General features: G+C 34.4%; 1 protein-coding gene and 2 long non-coding RNA genes across 3 annotated transcripts in view; 1 reads left to right on the plus strand and 2 right to left on the minus strand.

Moving 5' to 3' along the window:
- Positions 1 to 12,894, minus strand: part of LOC113618199 (uncharacterized) — a 64,346-nt gene extending 51,452 nt beyond the window's left edge. The window contains exon 1 of the long non-coding RNA XR_003431921.1: positions 12,788 to 12,894. This is a non-coding gene — a long non-coding RNA (uncharacterized LOC113618199). The remainder of the gene's footprint in view (positions 1 to 12,787) is intronic.
- PPP1R3A (protein phosphatase 1 regulatory subunit 3A) overlaps positions 1 to 20,809 on the plus strand; it is a 36,721-nt gene that overhangs the window by 10,515 nt on the left and 5,397 nt on the right. Inside the window, exon 2 of the mRNA XM_027102141.1 lies at positions 20,704 to 20,762. Coding sequence (XP_026957942.1) covers positions 20,704 to 20,762 — 59 coding nt within the window. The remainder of the gene's footprint in view (positions 1 to 20,703; positions 20,763 to 20,809) is intronic.
- The window catches only part of LOC113618198 (uncharacterized), a 632,034-nt gene continuing 624,154 nt past the window's right edge, over positions 12,930 to 20,809 (minus strand). Inside the window, exon 12 of the long non-coding RNA XR_003431920.1 lies at positions 12,930 to 13,058. This is a non-coding gene — a long non-coding RNA (uncharacterized LOC113618198). The remainder of the gene's footprint in view (positions 13,059 to 20,809) is intronic.

A 20,809-nucleotide genomic window follows, 5' to 3' on the forward strand; every position in this document is an offset into this window, starting at 1 on the left:
TGTTATGGAACTTGCTTTTGCCCTTTCATAGCTTCACTATACTGCCTTAAAATTACCAGCGTTTCTGGGAATATTTTCCCATGGAGTAGCTACTCCTATGATGCAAAATAAAACAACTTTCCTTAAATGAAAGGGTTGCTGTTTGCCATGTTTGCATCTGATGCAATTTATAAGCAAAGAAATTAACATTCAGTGAAACTTACTGTTTATCAGATATTTTTATTTGGAAGAAGAGAACTTTTGTCATATGTCCCTCTATATCTGTTTAGCCAGAATTCTTCCAATGGTGGCCTTTCAAATGGTGGCCTTTTCCTGCACTTTTAAAAACTTTTATGTGTGTGCCATCCTCTCAAATGGATTGCAAGATCCTTGAGGTCAGCAGTGGTATATTAGTTTAAGCATTATTCCCCACTGTGACTAACAAAGGGTTTTGTGTGGAAAAGCTCTGAAAAAATATTGATTAAACCTGATAACCGTAGAGCCTGGTAAAATCCTAAGGTATTCATTCTGAATACTTAAAGAATGAATTATGCTTTTTATAATTTTAATGATGAGTGCTTTTATTGTTTTCACAATCTTTAAAAATCAGGGTCCTACTGGTCATCTCCATCTGGATATCCATGTGGCAAATTAATTCCCTTACGTCCCAAACCAAAGTTAGATTTCCCTTTCAATCCTAATCCTTCTTCCTCTATCCTGTACTTTGTTTAAAGTCATAATCATCATTCCAGTCATGCAAATAAGAAACGTCAACATAAGAACTGATTTCTCTTTTGCCAACTCCTATTAATTCTACACTCATATTCGATTCCATTGCCACATAAGTAATGATTGTTCATTTGAATAAAAATAAACATTGTTTCTGGGGCTTCCCTGCTGGCGCAGTGGTTAAGAATCCACCTGCCAATGCAGGGGACATGGGTTCGAGCCCTGGTCCAGGAAGATCCCACATGCCACAGAGCAACTGAGCCCTTGTGCCACAACTACTGAGCCTGCGTTCCAGAGCCCTCGAGCCACAACTACTGAGCCCGCATGCCACAACTACTGAAGCCCGCGTGCCTAGAGCCCATGTCCTGCAACAAGAGAAGCCACCACAATAAGAAGTCCATGCACCGCAACGAAGAGTAGCCCCCGCTCGCTGCAACTAGAGAAAGCCCGCACGTAGCAAGGAAGACCCAACGCAGCCAAAAATAAATAAATTAATTAAATAAATTAATTTAAAAAACACATTATTTTAAAAATAAAGAACAGAGTATACAAAAAACATACACATTATAAAAACAACAGCTAAGAGGGAAATTTATTTCTTCAGTAACCACATATTTGTTGTCTAAATTGACTCAAAATTAAATATAGAATTGAACATATTAACCATATTAACATCTTGTAGTAGTCTAAATTTACTTGCAGTTACCAGGGTATCAAAGAAAGATCAAATTGAGAAATAAGTTAATATAGTTGACACTTTATTTAGTCTTTCCTTCTTTCCTGTCTTCTAATGAGCTGATTCATTGAGTCAGTACAATGTTACTATTCTGTAATATCAAGTAATCTTAACATCCCAAATAAAAGAAATACTCATTGGTCAGCTTTTGGCTTCCTGCATATCACAATCCAGACTAGTGGGACAAGAGAAAAATCCAACAGGCTGAATAATAAAAGACCAAAGGCAGATATTGAATGTCCACTGATCAGAATTGAGTCATTCATTCTTTCTCTTTGCCAGGGCCAGGACCAGGGCCAGTACTCATGTTAGTTCTGCTGCCGCTGCTTGTGGCACTCACTGATTCTGACACCTGTGGATTCTGGGTCTGGCTGTTGTTCTGTCTGCTTTTCTTTACCTTAATGACTTCCTTTGACTGGGCCTTTTGCCTCTACCAGATTCCTCCCCTGTACCTAAACCTAAACACCTAAACCACGTCCCCTCTGTCTTGAGATTGCAGATTCTTGGCCTTTGCTTATATGAAACCATAAAAACAAAAACAATTAAAGAGAAAAAATGCAGTGCATGTAAATGTTTAACCTTAAAATCTACAAAAAGGTAGTATGATGAATCTGCTACATTCTGTTGAGTACTTTTTTAAAAAAATATTTCTTTATTTAGCTGTGCTGGTTCTTAGTTGTGGCATGTGGAATCTAGCTCCCTGACCAGGGATTGAACCTGGGTCTCCTGCATTGGGAGCGCAGAGTCCTAGCCACTGCAGGGAACTCCCTATTGAGTACTTTTTCAAAAAATTACTTTAATATAATTTTAGATTTAAAGAAATTTATAGAAATAATATGAAGACTTCCCATATGCTTGTATATAAATGTTTTAAAACTATATAAGAGGAGTCCAGTTACATTGATTCTTATAGGCAAAAGCTTTTACCTTTGAAAACCATAAGCAATGGTGACTTTCTAGTTTGTAACTAACTGCTGATTTTTGCAGAATATAAACTACAATTAAAATGTTTTGTGAAAATATTAACAAACTCAGATGGAAATAGTACTGTTATTATATTATAATGCTTTAAATTTTAAAATTATATTTTTCTTTTTATGATATAAGAATTGGGAAACAAATATATGTTTTTAGGAAATTAGCATAAATAATTACATATTTTATATGGCAAAATAATAATATACCCCGTCTATAATGACACATCAATTAACTCTTACATCACTACCCTCAACTATCATCTCATAGTTTTCATTAAGAGTTTTACTATAATTTTCCTAATACCCTAAAGAGCTTTATTGTATAAAACCTGAAGTTTCCACCCAAAGGATAAATGTATTATTGAGGTAGGTAATGCATAGCATTTGTAAATAGTTATGTTTCACTTTCTCAGAAGAAGTGTTTTAATGAAACTTGCTGAAAATTAAAGTTTTATCATTTACGTTTGTTGTTGTCCAATTAACTTTTAGTATACAAATATGGATGGGTTCCTACTGAAAATGGCATTTTTGAGACTGAGTTAAACAATTTCTGGGGAAAGCTTAGCTATTGACTGAGCATCCTGGAGGGGTATTCTTATTAGTACAACAGAATACTCCTGTCTGTGACTAATTGAGGCAATTAATTTTTTTGAAAACCCTCAAAATTATGTTGGTGTGATTATAAGAGTCTTTTTTTTTCTGTGTTATTCTTCAATTCCTGGGGAATTCCTTGACCACTTATGGTAATTTTGGACCAGTTTGCTTTCACTCTTTTAATTTTTATCTGAGCATCTGTAACATTTATTAGAACTTGTCTACAAAACCAGGTGGGACTCTCATCTTGTGCATGGATTGTAGCCCATTGACAACTTTAAATTTATGATATTTTACTACTTTAACAAGTTAGCTCGTTCTTTGGTTTAGAAATTTCTAATTATATAAACTTAAGGAATACATACTTTAAATGTCTCTATCATTATTTCTTAAGTGATATAAAATTACCTCCTACTAGATCACTTTTATACATTGTAGTCAAGAGGCCAGTCCTATTTACATAAGAAGAAATTTAGGCAAAAGGGATTTATTTGATCAAGACCAGGAAATATATAAGAGGAAAAGCTCTTTTTGTGATTTAAGGTCTCTAATTCCCTGTGGCTTTGAACCATAGTGCCCCAATCAGCCAATTAACCATAAAGAAATTACAGAGTCCTTAATTTATGTAGGATTCTTCTAGTTAGCTTCTATTTTCAAGAATTAATTTGATAAATGGATAACATTTATGCACATGAGAAGTTACTTATCAACATAAATGGAATGACACAGACTTAGAGGAGAGCATAGGAGATGCAGGGCAACAGGCTTTAGAGAAATGATTTACTGCAGGCGGACCTGATCAGAAACAGCATCACAGAGGAACTGAACTTGATCTGGAAATGGTAAAACTTGGGTAGGTGGAGAAGAGTTAGGAGACTGTTTACATAGAATAAAAAATACTTGTGGACACGGCAGCAAAAAAGATAAGTCGGAGATTTTGTTGTCAATTTGACTGCCTGGAATGGAAAGAATTGTGGGAGCCAAACTTGAAGAAAAAGGTTGAAAAAGAATTGCACAGTCTTGCTAGACCAAGGATTTTGAACTTTAGTTCCTATGCTCAAGGATAAAGTATTATTTTAGTTATATCAATCCAGTAAGCATATGCAGAATAGAGTGAAAAGTATGAACTAGGTCACTGTCCATAAGAAGGGATATTGATTTTCTATGTTCATAACTGTTTTTTACTTACTGTTTCTGTATGTTAGAATGTTTAAAACATAGGTTTTATCCTTTTCTCATTATCAATATTAACTGAATTCTGCTATAGGTCATCTTTAACATAAATAAACACACATATATATTATGGCACTAATTTTTAGGTATTTCTATACTATTTCATGGGTGATTTATTTTACTACTCTGGTGACACTTGGGGGAAATTTATTTCTATAATTCTTTCTCACCCAAATTCTTCCTTCAAAATCTAAGGTTTACGTTTTAATTTAGTGAAAAAGATTAGTCCAGGCATCTCAGTCTTTATCTTCTTGGATGGATACATGGAAATTACACTAGTATATTTTTTTCTATAGTACCAATGACCTCAAGATTAAGAGGGTATGAATCTTGGTTCACATGAAAAAAAAGAATCAAAATATTAGTATCAAAGTTCTAACTATGCTTTTCAGCTTGTGTATTAAAAGAGAGTAAAAAAAAAAGATTGATGACTAGAAGAAATGAATACAGGATCTTCATACATTCAACAAATCTTTGTTGAACACATACTATGTGTCAGGTACTGTTCTCAGTACTAGAGATACATCATGAAAGAAATGACAATCCCTGTCCTCATGTAGCTTACATTCTAATGGAAGGAAAACTAATAAGTAATAAACATAAAGAATAAGTAAGTTATTTTAGAAGATGACATATGCAATTGAGAATATACAAAACAGAGCAGCATAAAAAGAATAAGGAATAAAGACTACTTCATTGAGAAGATGACAATTGATCAGAGACTTGAAGAAAGTCAGTCATGAAGAAATCTGGGGGAAGCGAGTTCCATGCAGAGCAAAGCAACCAGTGCAAATATTCTAAGTAAGTTCAAGTGATGGATCTCCCCTTCTGTTTACATTAGGTTCTCATGCTCTTTAGGTCGCCTGTACATTCTTGGGCTTATTTCCCACAGGACCCATCACTACCCACAGGGTCTCTGAGAGAAAGGGGCAGGGTAGCAAAGGTACAGATGAAAATATGTCATCAGCAGTTTGTCTTTGACTCTAAAGTCTTTTAGGGTCCCTTTCTGCTTTCTCTGGATGCCCAAATCCCTATATCCAATCTTTTAGATTCATCTTTGCAACTGAACGACTGAGTTGCAATTTTGTCTTGGTGAAGGTGCAGTTGTGTTACAGGTAATCTAATCAAAGAAGAAATTCCACATTTGAGTTATCTTAAAAAGCACTGAAAAATTCTATCTATTATTATTTTATTTCAAATTTTTTTGATTATCCTGACAATAGACTATAAGTACTGTAGATACTGGATAAGTTTATGTAAATTGATACCTGTAAGAAGAAAACATTTTTCATAAATTAACACTGTATATGTATAATAAATCAAGCAAACCATTGTAATGATGATTTGGAAAGAAAGTAAGTGTAATCTTGCAAGTGCCTTTACTTATGTAGCAAATGAGGAAAAAAGAAGACCGGAATATAAGCAGTTTTGATCTTTTTATATGAAACATTGTTTTACATATTATAAACTCCAAACACATTAAACTATCAGCATTATCCACAACTTACATTTAAGCCACTACATTGCGTGTTCTGCTTTTTTAATAACTGTCACCTCATCGCTACCATTTTCATCTCAAGACTAATTGTCTCTTTTATGGGATCTAACCAACTAGTGTCCTTGGCAATACACTTTACGGTGCTTGCATTTACAATAATCGTTTGGGCAATTTGCCATAGTACAACTGGAAAACATTTTACCATCCCAGGTCTAAATCTTAACAAACATGATCAGTGTTAGGGTAGAAAAGATTAATGTCTCTTACCCTAAACAGCATCTAGATTTCATTTCAGTTAAAAAAAATCAGTAAATTTAAATTCACTGATGTATGGATTGGTAATTCCCATGATGAATAAAAATTAATTGTGGGCTTCCCTGGTGGCACAGTGGTTGAGAGTCCGCCTGCCGATGCAGGGGACACGGGTTCATGTCCCGGTCCGGGAAGATCCCACATGCCGCGGAGCGGCTAGGCCCCTGAGCCATGGCCACTGAGCCTGGAGCCTGTGCTCCGCAACGGGAGAGGCCACAACAGTGAGAGGCCCGCGTACCGCAAAAAAAAAAAAAAAAAAAATTAATTGTTTAATAGACCTAACAGTAGCAGAAGTAAAATCCCTAAAGAATTTACATTATTGCTAACCTGCCTGATTATGTATACCCTCTCCTCCCACCCCACAGAAAATCTTAAGAGCAGAGTATTTTCACTGAAGGATTTATTTTCCCACTAACCATACTTTGATATAGTAAAAGCCAGGGTAGAATAGTAGTGTAAACCAGTGTTTCTTAAACTTGGGTGTGCATAGGAAGGGGAAAAATAAGGCACCCACACCTAGATCCTCCTATAAGACCCCAATTTCATTGGTTGGGGTCAGGTTGCAGGCACTGGTATTTTTAAAAAGCTCCCCAGCTGATTCTGATATGCACCAGGGTTGAGAATGATATAAACAAAAGACTAAACACATGTGTTTTGAGTTGTAACTTTTTTTTTAATTTGAAAATCAATTAGTCTCAGTATCCACCAAAAGAATAATGCTATTAAACAAAGAAAAATTAGCAAATAAAATAATGCTTTTGCAAATATGGCCTGAGGGATTTTTAAGCATTAATAGCAACATTAAGTACTGTGGGAATTACGATACAAAAGATAAGCTTTTTAAATAGGGCATCTATTAAAGAAATTTTGCCCCATCATTTGTGATGACTTGGGGAAGGCGAAAAAGACACTTTAAATAGCATGGTAAAGTTAATTTCCATTTAGAATGAAGTAAACTTTCAGAAAGTATTTACTTTTCTTTTTGAAAAGTATATATTTTACAGTTCAGAAAAGTCAAACTTTTAAATATGATTTGTAATCATATTAAAGGATATGATCTTCCTTCAGTCTGCTCTCTTTACAAGCCCATGTATATACACAGTTGCTACTGCCTTCCCTGAGTTTGACTTATGGATTTTATTACAGTTGACCCTGTATGGATCCTGTATGGACCCTGTTATGGATCTTATTACAACAGGGATATCAGGGGTGCTGACCCTCTTTGTAGTTGAAAATCTGAGTATAACTTATAGTTGGTCCTCCATATACTCAGTTCCTCTGTATCCATGGTTCTGCATCATCAGATTTAACCAACTGCAGGCCACGTAGTACTGTAGCATTTACTATTGAAAAAAAAATCTGCATATAAGTGGACCCACGCAGTTCAAACCTGTGTTTTTCAAGAGTCGACTGTATTTTCTTCTATAGCACTCCATGCTTCCCCAATCATGAAATGTACAGCTGTGATTTTATACTGCCAGTTTTCATTTATCATTCTTTAGACTGTAAGCTCTATGAAGTCAGAGTTGGTTCAATCTCAGGTTGTGCTAGTAGTTTAACGTCTAGCATGATGCCTAGCACAGATTAACTACTTGCTGAATGAATACATACTAAATTTTGTCCAACATTATTCTGACTTAGCATGATGTCCAGTAGAAGGACTGAATCCTTTTAAAGCCACTTGATAGCTGTATTCTTCAGAATGTTGACTGTAAAGTCTTGTGCTGCCTTGTTAAAAGTGTGGCAGAGATCCCCATCTTTGGCAACATAACTGCATCCCTTCAGGATTCAGCCCTTGCATTTGACTCCTTCAGCAATCCCAGCCTGTGGCCCAACTTCTTCAGTCGCCTGTTCCTTGCCTTTTAGTTCATACTGGTTCTCAACTTGTCCTTCCCAAGCATCGTATTGCTCTTCTATTAATCTCTAACCATAGTCTGTCTTAGTGAGACCTTCACACTTCATCTTCTTAGGTTTGCTGGCAATGAATTTTGCTTTACTTAATCAGGGATCCAAAAGCCTTCAACTGGGAGAGCCATCTTGGCAGTGATGAGCTCCTCCTACCTATTCCATCTCTTCCAGTGAAAGGCACCAACCAGAGGAGTAAGGTGGTGTTTGTACTGTAAGCTTCTTAAATCAGTTGGACTTCCTTTCTTGACTCTATAGGTTCATTTGCATCATCCCTGAATCTGCTTACATCTTCTCCAGTCTAGAACTTAGCTAGGACCAATAACTGGTGGACATTTTCTAGCATTTTAGTATTGAAATTAACATGAGCAAGAATATGAAATGTAGTTGGTTGCATGTGATAACTACACTAATAAAGATTATTTATGTTAAAAATAATATTGCCTCTTATTTAAAGAGTTTTAATCAAATAGATTCTATGAAGGATCTCTGCAAGTTAGCAAAGACCTTAAAGCTAATTTAAAAATTCTATTACTTGGACATCATCCAGATTAAGAACTCTTGCACCCAAAGACACAGTCAAGACAGTGAAAATGGGAGAAAACATTTACAAATATATCTAATAAGTGACTTATCCAGAAGAACTCTTCCAACTCAATAATAAAAAGACAGCCTAATTTTAAAATGAGCGAAGGATTTAAATAGATATTTCTCCAGAGAAGATATATTAATGACCAATAAGCACATGAAAAAGTATTCAATATCATTAGTTACTATGAAAATGCTAATCAAAACCACAATGTGATGTCACTTCACGCCCACTATAATGACAACAATCAATAAGACAGATAATAAGTGTCGGTGAGGATGTGGAGAAACAAATTATAGGATTATCATAAACCCAGCAATTTCACTTCTAGGTATCTACCCAGGGGAAATGAAAACATGTCCATGCAAACACTGGTATGTAAATGTTCATAGAAGCACTGTCCACAAGAGCCAAAAGGTGGAAACAACTCAAATACCCATCAACTGGTTAATGCGTAAAGTGAGTGTATCTATACAATGGAATACTATTCATCAATAAAAATGAAATATTGATACATCCTACAACACTGATGAACCTCAGAAACATTTTCCTCCATGAAAGAGGCCAGACACAAAGAATGCATATTGTATGATTCTCCTAATATGAAATATCTAGAATAGGCAAATATCTCAAAACAGAAAGAAGGTTAGTGGTTGCCTAGGACTGGGGATGGGAGTAAAGAGTGACTCTAACAGGCTTATTCTTTTGGGGGTGCTGGAAATGTTCTAAAATTAGATTTGGTGATAATTGAATAACTCTGTAAATATATTAAATATACTAAATGTCACTGAATTGAACACTTAAAATGGGTGGATTTTGTGGTATGTAAATGATACCTCAGTAAAGCTGTTAACTTAAAAAATTATTTTACTAATTTTGTATGGGGATACTAATATTTTATGATAAACAGATATAGATTTCTATAGACGGACTGTAGAATTTAGGGTTTATAAGTTTATAAATAAGGGTCTGAAATTTCTCCTGAAATTTAGTAGAGAAATAGTAGTAAAAGATTGTTTTGTATTTTAGATGAGGCTAGAATAAAATGGCAAGAAAATGAATACAGGTTGCATACACAGTCCCAGATGAAAAATTATATTTCCCATACATGGTATGTGTATAAGCTTTGAAAGATACTTGAGTACCTTTCCATGAATTCTGTAGATAATTCTGCTGCAGGAATAAGGACTATAAGTTTGATCCCCTTCTTCAGAGTATGTTAATTCAAGGACTGAACAACTTTCACTCCGTAACATTTTTCTTATTGTTTCAACAGGGAATGTGGATATTAATTTTATCTTTTTGCAAAGTGTCGATGTAATAATAATAGGTAATGTTTATTGATTGCTTGCTGTATGCCAGACACTGAGCAGTTTAAATCCATTTCCTCATTTAATGTGTTACATTGGTACGAACACCTACTCTTCTTAGTTTAATTAAACTTTTCTTTCTTGTGTCCTCTTTCATGGCCTTTCTCTGCTCTCATTTTCTTTTTTCTATTCTACTACTCTTTCCCTACCCACCTTCAGAGCAAATTATTCAACTGCTGGTTACACTATTCATGTTTCAGAATCTCATTTTTTAAAAACAAGTGATTCGTTCACATTGTTCTGCCTTTAGCCAAAAAGCAATTTGACATTGCAGAAAAATATCAAATCAGATTTTGTGCTGAATTTTGACTGATTTAGTCAAAATGTTCAAGTGGTTTGTATATATAAACCTGCCTTAAATCAAAGAAATGTGGGCTGAAGGGGAGGAGGTCTTTGAATATGAAGTGGTAGATTCCACAGGAGTGCAGAATCTTTTGTGAAGAAATCCGCAAGAGGACAGAAAGAAAATACTAATTCACAAAAGGTGTGGGTGAAGGGCTGGCAAAGAAAACCTGTAACACAAGATGTGGACATTTGTGAGTATGCCTCAGTGCATTGCATTAATAATTTGCATATTAAGAAGTCACGAGTCTTCACGTTAATGAATCCCTAACTAGTCTCTGACACAATAGAATGAGTGTCCCTGGAGGAGTCATTATGGCCTATCATGTCAATGATCCGCATATTAATGACTCTCTTACAGGCTCATCAACAGGTAGCCTAATAGGCTTCCATTGAGTTCTTTTTCATTTGCTTTTTAAATGTATCCTCTCCTCCCTTCCTTTTGTAATCCTATTGTGAAGATTCGACAAAAAGGTGCATTAAGATGATTTTAATATGTGACGTAAGTTCACAAAAGCAGTAAATTTAGAAATAATGCTTTAAGACTTCCTGAGTCTGCCTAGAAAACTTTTCAAATGCAGTTAAATACAAATCCAGTTTGATAATAGGGTTCTTATTTGGAATTTAACACAAACCATCCAACCCAATTTACCATATTTCTCTTTTCCCTGATATATCAATTTATGCTGTGATTAGCATAAGTAGAGTAGGTAGTTTAAAAATGTCTGTGAAACTGAATTTCTTGAAAATGGAAATGAATTCCAATGGATTTCATATGATAGAGGTTACTAAACACTTATTAAAACTAAAAAGCAGTAGCTGATAATATTAAAAAATTTTAAATATAAAAGAATTTTAAATTTAGAGAAAATACGTTTATTAATTGCATAGCCATAAATAAAAGGTCCTAGGATTTTGAAAAAATGATTTCATAACTTTTAAATTTAACACTTAATTAAAAGCAATAACAGGAAGGCAGTACTTTAACATTTCTAACTTGATTTGGCATGCCCTGACTTTTGTTGGCCCTAATTATTATATTTAAGATACTTGGTGATTTTTCTTATGAACATAAAACCTACCATCTCCTATACGAAATACTGAAGAACTGCTTTACCAATATTTTACTGAATTATACATCATTTCACCTGATTTACTCTCCAGATAAGGGGAAGAGTATTGATACATGCTTGAAATTCTCTGTCAAGAGCCAGGAAGAGGAGAAAAGCTGGGGAAAGAGTTGGAGAAGTTTGGCACTTTGTTTCCCATTAAAGAAAAAACAAAACGAACAACCCCATGTAAACTTTACTATCTTGGGGAACAATAGAGGGCACAGGTGCTCAGGGGAGTGGCTGCCACCCTCAGCTGGGCAACAGATCCTTTTGAGAAGTGTCACTTCGGAATGATTTGATTTCAGTTTGTAAATCTCATGCTCCTTTGTTTTCCTTCCTGCTCCTAGCCCTTCCAAATACAACCTTTCCACACATACACTGGGAATATCAATTTACATTTTAAATTACCTTTTCTTAAAACAGTTTTCAAAACAATATTTAATACAAATTCTGTAGAGCTTGGATGTCAAATCTCAGTATTTAACAGACCAAATATCTTAGGTGATACTTACATGTAGATTTCACAGAGAAAACATGTTTAATCAGGATTTCCTTAATTGCAGTTAGTTAGCTCATAGTCATGATTTTGTGATAATGACTTTTTACACGAACACAGACAAATCAATATCTTTATGAAGGAAATAATGCCTGAAAATTAGTATCCTTAGGAAAAAATAGATATTAACAATTCTCTGATAATTTTCAAAAGATGGATGCTGTATAAAGTTCTTAGAAATCACTTTGTAGGGGAATTGTGGAGAATCAGAATGTCAGAATTCTGAAGTAGTAAGAGTCTCAGCTGGACAATGACTAATTTTTCTGTCACCCACATGCTCCACGGATAACAATTACTTCCATTAAGAACTCAGGTAAAATAAGGACTTTAGACCAATAAAGTTAAGAATTCTTTTCTGATATCTGTCTGATGTATATTCTTTAGTTTTTCCAGTATCCATCACTTAAAAACATTTACATTTCTCTCTTGGTAGAATATAATTGGCAGATTGTGGCAGAGAAGTCCTTTGGGCCAGGTTTACCTATAACTCTTCTTTCACTGAAAATTCATGGATTCTGCTTGTAATTACATCTCTCCCAAAGCAACCTACAATTTTTGTTGTTGTTCATACGTGAACCTCCAAGGTTTGACTTAATTAAGCACTAGATTCTCGCAATTTAGTACTCCTTTAGAAGACACTCTAAGGAGATCCCATCTCTACAAAATTGCACATGATGCCCAGATTCAATCACAGAATTAAATCCAAATAATGTTTTCTCCCTGATTTCTGTGGGGTGGGTGAGCAAGAAAAAATAGCACCCACTGCTTTGACATGACAAAGCAGATTTGAAAACAGCAATCCTTGGCAGAAGACAAAGAGTTAGGAAATGAAGCAACTTTGGAAAAGAAACTTACCAAAGAATTCTTCAACAAGGTTATGCTTTTTTTTTTGCGGTACGCGGGCCTCTCACTGCTGTGGCCTCTCCCGTTGCGGAGCACAGGCTCCGGATGCGCAGGCTCAGCGGCCATGGCTCCCGGGCCCAGCCGCTCTGCGGCATGTGGGATCTTCCCGGACCGGGGCACGAACCCGTGCCCCCTGCATCGGCAGGCGGACTCTCAACCACTGCGCCACCAGGAAGTCCAGGTTATGCTTTTTAGTTGCTTCTTTCTCTGCTATTGAAATTTCCTGCATCAAGAAGGCATCATACCATCGTTTTCAATATATTTTCAAGATCAAGCACTGAGGCAATAGGGAATGTTCTAATTTAGTAAAAGAAATAGAGAAGATTTTTAGGAACATAGCAATTCAGGTTTGTGGAAAACAGGAAAGTGACTCAATAAAACCATCTGGTCACTAATGTGGTGATATGTTCTTAGTTACTTGAATACTTGAGCAGTTCACTAGACTTTACTCAAGGGGCTTGTGGTTTGCCGTGGTTTATGCTTACATTTTAAAAGTAATAAATTAACTTATATCATATGTATTATCCAATATATTCATTTATCCCAATCATTTGTAGATATTGATAATGTTCCACTATTTGAAAAGTTTTATCTGGACATAGTAAAATAATTTGGGAATAAATCATTGTAGAATCTGCATTATAAATAATGTAAGCTCACAAACTGTGTGGGTAGGATTTCTGTAGGTATTAAATTTGAAATGCTGACCATAAGATTTAACTGAGAATTTATCTTTGTATTACAAAGTTAATGGTTATTTCTATTGATCCTACTAGCATTTATATCTTTTGAAAACAAATTTAAGAAACTTCCAGATTACATTTCAAAATTATACTTATGGAATATTATTAGTTACATAAATATGGAACTCCTAAAACTGGAAAGCATGTTATTTAATGTCAAAATTGAGAAAGGCAAATTGTTTCCATTTTGAGCAATAAAGGGGTTGAGAAATAAAGGGGTAGTGGCTGCCTGATTGTATAGAGAAGGATCACAGTGCTCAATCTGGTCTCAGCTAGGAAGTCCCTTGATCTGTTATCAGTGCTTGCCATGGGGTGCGAGAGAAAGAGGCCAGCATGAGAGTATTGTATTTGATATCCCTAATCTAATCCAGAGCTTTCACTTTGAAGATGAGGAATCCCACAAAAACCATGTTCTTTACCATATTAGTTATTAGTCTCCAGATTCAGCATCTAAAGGAAATAGAAGCCATTTAAAATATTTGATGTTTTTTTCTTTGAGATTATTTCTTGCTTCTTTCAATCCCCGTTATTAATGCAGAACTGTCTTCATTTTGTTTTCGTCTGTGGAATTATTATCAAGGAACTGAATTTTAATTCACCTTTTCATCCTAGATTCCTTCTTGCATTATGCCTTTAAACTTTTTCCTTAGACACTTCTGTTCACAATTAGACATTTATTGCTCTAATTGTCTCTCTTTTGATCAAATATTTCTCTTCTGTTCTGGTTTTATTCCTGATCAAAAGACTATTGGTACTGTAACACCAAAGGAATAGATACTAAGCCCTAGTAGTTGGTTAATGTATTATGAACTTTACTTCTCATTAAGTACAAGTTTCTGCTTTCCTCCCTCCTCCAATTCATGGCTATAAAATGTCAGAATACTAGAAAGTCCATTTTTAGAGAAATATCACCATAAAATTATGAAAATAAACAGTACACAATATGTAATTATTTATTCCGGGAAAACCTTTTCAGTATTTCTGTAAGTATCCACTTAGCAATGCCAATCCTGATATATTCTTCTTAAGTGTCTTTAAAAAATTTTCAAGTGAGGTACGTAATATTTTTAACTTAAAATCTCTCCATTCATTTAGGGAGAGTGGGTAGAGGAAATCAAATGAGAGCACAAGCTTCGAAGTAAGAAGGCACACTTAACGTCTTCTTGAAGAGTTCAATATTGACTTTTTAGCTGTTTATCAGAGTGAGAGGTGATGCCTAAGAATTCCAAGTTGGTTTTCTTTAGGCAATGCTGAGTACTTTCAAGCAGAGTGTTAAAGAGACACAAACGCAATATTCATGACTCATTTTGGAAATGATCCTTTTTTTATGCCAACTTTTTGATTCCTCTTGGAACAGAGTTACATTTCTGCCACCTACAACCTAATCCTCACATTTACCCTGACTAGTTGGGTAATTCCGCCACTTCAGACTTAGACTGGGTGGAACAGGTTTTACTCATATTTTAAGAGACATATGGGCTTTTAGCACAATAGCATTACAGAAACCCAGGAAAAATGATATTATTACTTATACTAAAACTACTATATTTTGACAGTGTTAAAATTAACCATAACTCCAAAAGCATAAGTGCCACATACCCAGAAACTGCAAGAATATTAACAGGGTGCCTAAATTCTGACAGTGAATAAATCAATTGGGTAATAGCAGAAAGTGTGAATTTGCATTCACATGCACACTGTATTTGTATTTTAAATAAACAGTTACTTTCACTGATGATCTAGTGATCTTTCTTTGGAGGGTGGTCCTGATAATAAGAGTATACTTTAGAAAGACTAATAAGCTAGTATGTCATCATGGGCTGCAAATCTTACTCCTGAAAGTAACTTGTGGAAAAATAAGTAATTTGTGAATTAAAGATATGAGAGAATGGAGTAAACTTTAAAAAAATATACATAATTCCAAGTAAAAGGAGAAGCATGGGAATCGGGTACTGTGGCAGTATAGAACTAATGATCAGTGTGGTATTTACTACATGTCACTAATAATAATGGTAATAACAGTAGTGATAATACATTTATTAAACACTTCCGCATATTGAGAATTATGATAAATAATTGCTCTGTGTAAGGACTAGGCAATATTTTGGAGAAAAATGAGATACAGAGAGGTTAAGTATCTTGTTGGAGGTTACATGGCTAGTAAGTGACTTAGTAAGGTAAATAACAGGAAAGACTGTGATTTGAATCCAGGTCTTTCTGCTCTTTTTCGCTATGAATTGACTAGAATAAAAGCCAGGAAACTAGGTATAACTTGCTGATGCACTGTCCAGGCACACGTACCAGAGATTAGAGAAAAAGGCTGAAAGGTGTCTACATGGGCACCGGAGAAGCAGATTACCCAGTGTGCAAGACATCAGAAACCAGCCAGCAGACTAATTCAAGACCTTACCGACTTAACAGTGAAGGAGCCGCGGTTAACCACCAGACTTAACTCTCTCTTGCTTAGGTCTTGGAAAGGGCAATACTTGATTTCTAAATCTCATGAACACAGCCAAGGTCAGGCAGAAAGAAGGCATTTTTAAAATCTACATTCAGGGAATTGATCAACAAATCGCATTGATGCTACATCAAAAGTTTAACTCAAATTTGATTCCTTTTCTCTTTCCTCATTGCCATCACCTTTAACAGTCATTATTTGTGCCTGAAATATTGAAGGAGCCTCCTGACTTGTCTTCCTGCTTCACTATGGCTCATCCCATCCAGGCTCTCCTAAAATAGATCCTTAAATGTACTTGCAGAGATTGGTCCCTAAATGTAAATCTGATGGTGTCTCTCTCCCATTTAACTCCTCCACCCGCCTCCCCCGCAACGGGAGCACTGCTTTAAAAGTACAGAAAGAATTCAGTCCCACACTTCCTGGCATGCTAAGCCGTTTAAACCTGGCTCAAACCAACCCCAGTTCTATTCTTTGGCATTCTTTCCTCAAAACACAGTCCAAGCCCTCTGAACATCTCATTGTTCCTGGATGGTTCTCTTCTTTTTGTGCTTTCTTACCTGTACTTCTTTGAGCACTTCTTATTCTCTCTGCCTGAAATGACCTTACCATTCTCTATTTGAGGAACTCCTATTTCCCCTAAAACCTAATTAGAATGTTACTTCCTTTGTGAAAAATTCCCTGATTCTTCCAACTGAGTGCTCTCCTCATTTCTGTTATTTTTTCTCTAGAGAATATCATATCCCATTATTATAATATTTATCACATTATAATAATTGCCTGTTGATGTGTCTATTTCCATCGTTACATTATAGCTTCCTTGAGGTAAGAGGCTACATATATATTATTCACCTTTGATTTCCCAGTGTTTATTAGAACTTATGGCATATAGTGGATATTCAAAATATCTATTAGAAGAATGAATGACCCGTCTTATGATTAAATAATACTAGTGACTATATTATATGATTTAAGGTGCACTAGAAATGAACTCTCCCTCCACAAACTACATACCTTTTTGACTTTTTAATTTCTAACTTTATATTAGAAGATTTTAAAATTTTTGTTTAGCTATTTAAACCCATAATTAAAAGCACTGTTTTTAGCTTTAGAGTGGGAGGTAAACATTATAAGACACACAAAAACATGCACGTTTTAATTTATTAGAATCTTTTATGAAAATAAATTTTAATGAGGAAAGAAAAGAAGAATAATGTTATGATATTTTTTTTTTTTTTTTTTGCGGTACGCGGGCCTCTCACTGTTGTGGCCTCTCCCATTGTGGAGCACAGGCTCCGGACGCGCAGGCTCAGCGGCCATGGCTCACGGGCCCAGCCGCTCCGCGGCACTTGGGATCTTCCTGGACCGGGGCACGAACCCGCGTCCCCTGCATCGGCAGGCGGACTCTCAACCACTGCGCCACCAGGGAAGCCCTGTCATGATAATTTTGACAAGAGGTGGACAGAAGGGAAGAGTAGAAAGGACACTGTGCATTTATTCAGCAGCATTTATTATGCCACTATTATGTGTCAGGTAATGTATTAGCCACTGGGAATACAGATCAATAAGAAATTCCCCTACTCCAAAAGGACTCAGGGAATATAAAGGGGAGACTAGAAATCTTCACTAGCATATTTCACTTATACCACAATTGTATATAGTTGTGGGTCCTACCTTCATCAACCATCAAGTTCTTTGCCTTTTTCCTCAAATTTTCTGAAGTGGTTTTAATTAAACCCTTTAAATGTAATTGGTCATATAACAGACACTTTGGATTTTGGAGTGGGATTTTATCTATAAACATTCTGTAATTTTGGCCAGACAGCAACCCATTTGTCTTAATAAATGATCTAAAACTAGAATTTAACCATTTAGATATTTTAAATAATAAACACCTGCAAAACTACCACTCAAAACAATCGATTTCTCACCATTTCCTTTGCTCATTCCTTTCCTCTGACTCACCCCACTTGATGTAAGCATAATCTTGAAAATCAACCTTTCTTGTTATATTCTATATATTATATTATACATATTCCTTGATAAATATATTTAAATTATTTTAGTAGGTTTTAGCTCAATAAAAAAGAACCTCCTCTGATGTAATGTTTTAGCACTGTTCATTCAATATTATGTTGCTAAGATTTATCCATATTGTTGTATGTTTCTGTAGTTTATTAATTTTTAGTGCTTTATAATATTTCTTTTGTGGTATTCCAAGTTTTGTATCTACTCTTCTGTTGATAGGCATTTGGATTGGTTCAATTTATGCAGTTGACAGCAATTTTTACCAATTAAATAAGTATAAGATAGCATCTCCTTGTGATCTTGATTTGCATTTCTCTGTTTTCTAATAATGCTGACCATCCTTTACGTGCTTATGGGCCATATGTATTTTCTCTTCTGTGAAATGTCTGCTCCTCTCCCCTGATTCTATTGAAATGTTTGTGCTTTCTTACTGATTTGTGGAAGTTCTTTATATATTCTTGATATTTATTTTGTGTTGATTTTGTATAACATAAGCATCTTCTTCCAGTTTATTTATATTTTTCTATTATAAAGATGTCTTTCAATGAACAAAAATTTTTAATTTTAATAGAGCTAAACTGACAATCTTTTTTATAGTCACTTTTTTTTTTCTTATTTAAGAAAACATTTTCTACTCTGAGGGCTGAAAGATATTTACATATTCTACTAAGAATTTCAAGGTTTTTGACATTTAAGATCTTAATCCATGTGGAATTGATTACCAAATATATGTTTTACCTATTTCATATTTTTTCCATGAGGGTAGCCACTTTCCCCATCTCCATTTACTGAAAAGTCCCTTATTTCCCTGCTTGGTGACATGCTATATTTGTCATATACCAAAGTTCTATAGAAGTAGGGATCTGTTACTAAGCTCTCAATACTTGCCTGTCTCTGTACCAATATAACTGTCCTAATAACTATATCCTCATAAGAACTATTGAAACTAGGTAGAGCAGTTTCCTCTACCCTTCTATTTCTCTGTAGTCTAGCTATTTTCAGTCCTTTATTCTTCTCTTTAGAATCATATTTTCAAATTTTGTGAAAACATGTTTTGAAATTTTGATTAGAATTGAATTGAATCTGTAGATCAAATTGGGAGATAATATCTTCACAATCTTCTTCCTATCTATGAACATGGTATATCTCTCAATAATTTCTAGGTCTTTAATATTTATTGATACAATTTTATTCTTTTCCCTGTAGAAGTCTTACACATTTTCTATTCATTTTTTAACATATATTTGATATAACATTTAAATATCATCTATTTCAGGTTCTCTTTCTTGTATTTACCCCTGAATCTAAGATTTCCTTCCTATATTTCTGTATTTATATGTTTTTGTAAGAAGTCAATATAATAATACATGGTTTGATACCTAATTATTTGTCCCCAAAGTGAGCTAAAAGCAGGTTTCTTTCCTTTTGATGCAATCACTTTAAAAATTAAAGCATTTTAGAGAATTTAATAAGAAAAATGATTGATAGCATTTTGCTTAGGCAAAAACAAAAAGCTTTAAATGGTTATGATCTTTCCCTCTACAAATGAGATTTTCAGCATTGCTATGGGACTAAAGATAAAGAAGGGATAATTAAATGCTGTTTAATGGTTTATATATTTTTAAGAGTACACAGATTTTCTATGTACTCTATGAAAGAAAAATGTGTCAGCTTGCAGTTCGATTCCACAAAAATTGAATCTTTGCATAATTATAGGCCTCATAAACAATATAGATTTATAGATTAAAGCAGTATCACTTATTGGAAGTACAATATTTTTCTAATAAAATTATACTTAGGTAAAAACATTATTTTCATTTCTGGGCCCACTTCAAGGTATAAGTGAGCTCTTCACTAACTCTTTTCTTGCTGAGTGTCATGGACAAATCTAAATTCTTATAATTCCACAAATACACCTACAAACACTACATTTGGAGGAAAAAGTATTTATCTTTCTCAATAAGCATGCAGAATATGAGAGAAAAGCTAGTATAATCTGAATTATTTTAAAGAAAGAAAATGTATGCTTCCATATGAATGATCTAAAGCCTTGGTTGTAAAATTGGCCTTTGGCGATACATGAAGTCTTTAAACTGGATATAAATTTAGCTGCCTTTCAGTTTCTAGTAAGTTTGTTTTTTTTCTCCTTTTCTAGAGAGAGAGAGTTAATAATATGTCAGTTCAACTGGAAGAATTTTGAGTAAAATGGAACACAAAAAAATAACTGGAACGTTAGAAAGTAATTTCAATGACCACAAATGGACTGTCAGTTCATAAAACTTCATAATTTAAAAGAAGAGAAAAATGTTTTCACTTGCAAAGATTAAATTCATGAATGATGGAATAATCTACACTTACATATATATTTTCCTTTGGTTATGTGTTTTAATATGAGTAAAATAATTTTATTTAGAATTATGGAATTGTGTAAATAATTTTTACATTTTTCTACAACTAATATATATTATTGCATCATTCTAAGAGATCAATTTAATTTAAAAATATACAAAGTAATGCAAGAAAATGTGAAAGGTTATATAATATTTGTTTGGCTTGTAATTGGTTTGAATTTCCTCCTCTATAAAAATACTTAGAAATATAGTCCCAGAAAAAAGTATAACATTTTGTTTTAAACTTAACAGTAAAGAAGAATCATTGGTAACATCAGATGAGAATAACTCTGAGAATTCAAAGATTACAGGTAATATTTCTTTAATTTTTAAACAGAATATATTTATTTTGTTAAAG

This window comes from Aethalodelphis obliquidens, unplaced genomic scaffold (assembly GCF_003676395.1).
Source record: "Aethalodelphis obliquidens isolate GAN/ISIS:26980383/991018 unplaced genomic scaffold, ASM367639v1 scaffold5, whole genome shotgun sequence".
In the NCBI taxonomy this organism is placed as follows: domain Eukaryota; kingdom Metazoa; phylum Chordata; class Mammalia; order Artiodactyla; family Delphinidae; genus Aethalodelphis; species Aethalodelphis obliquidens.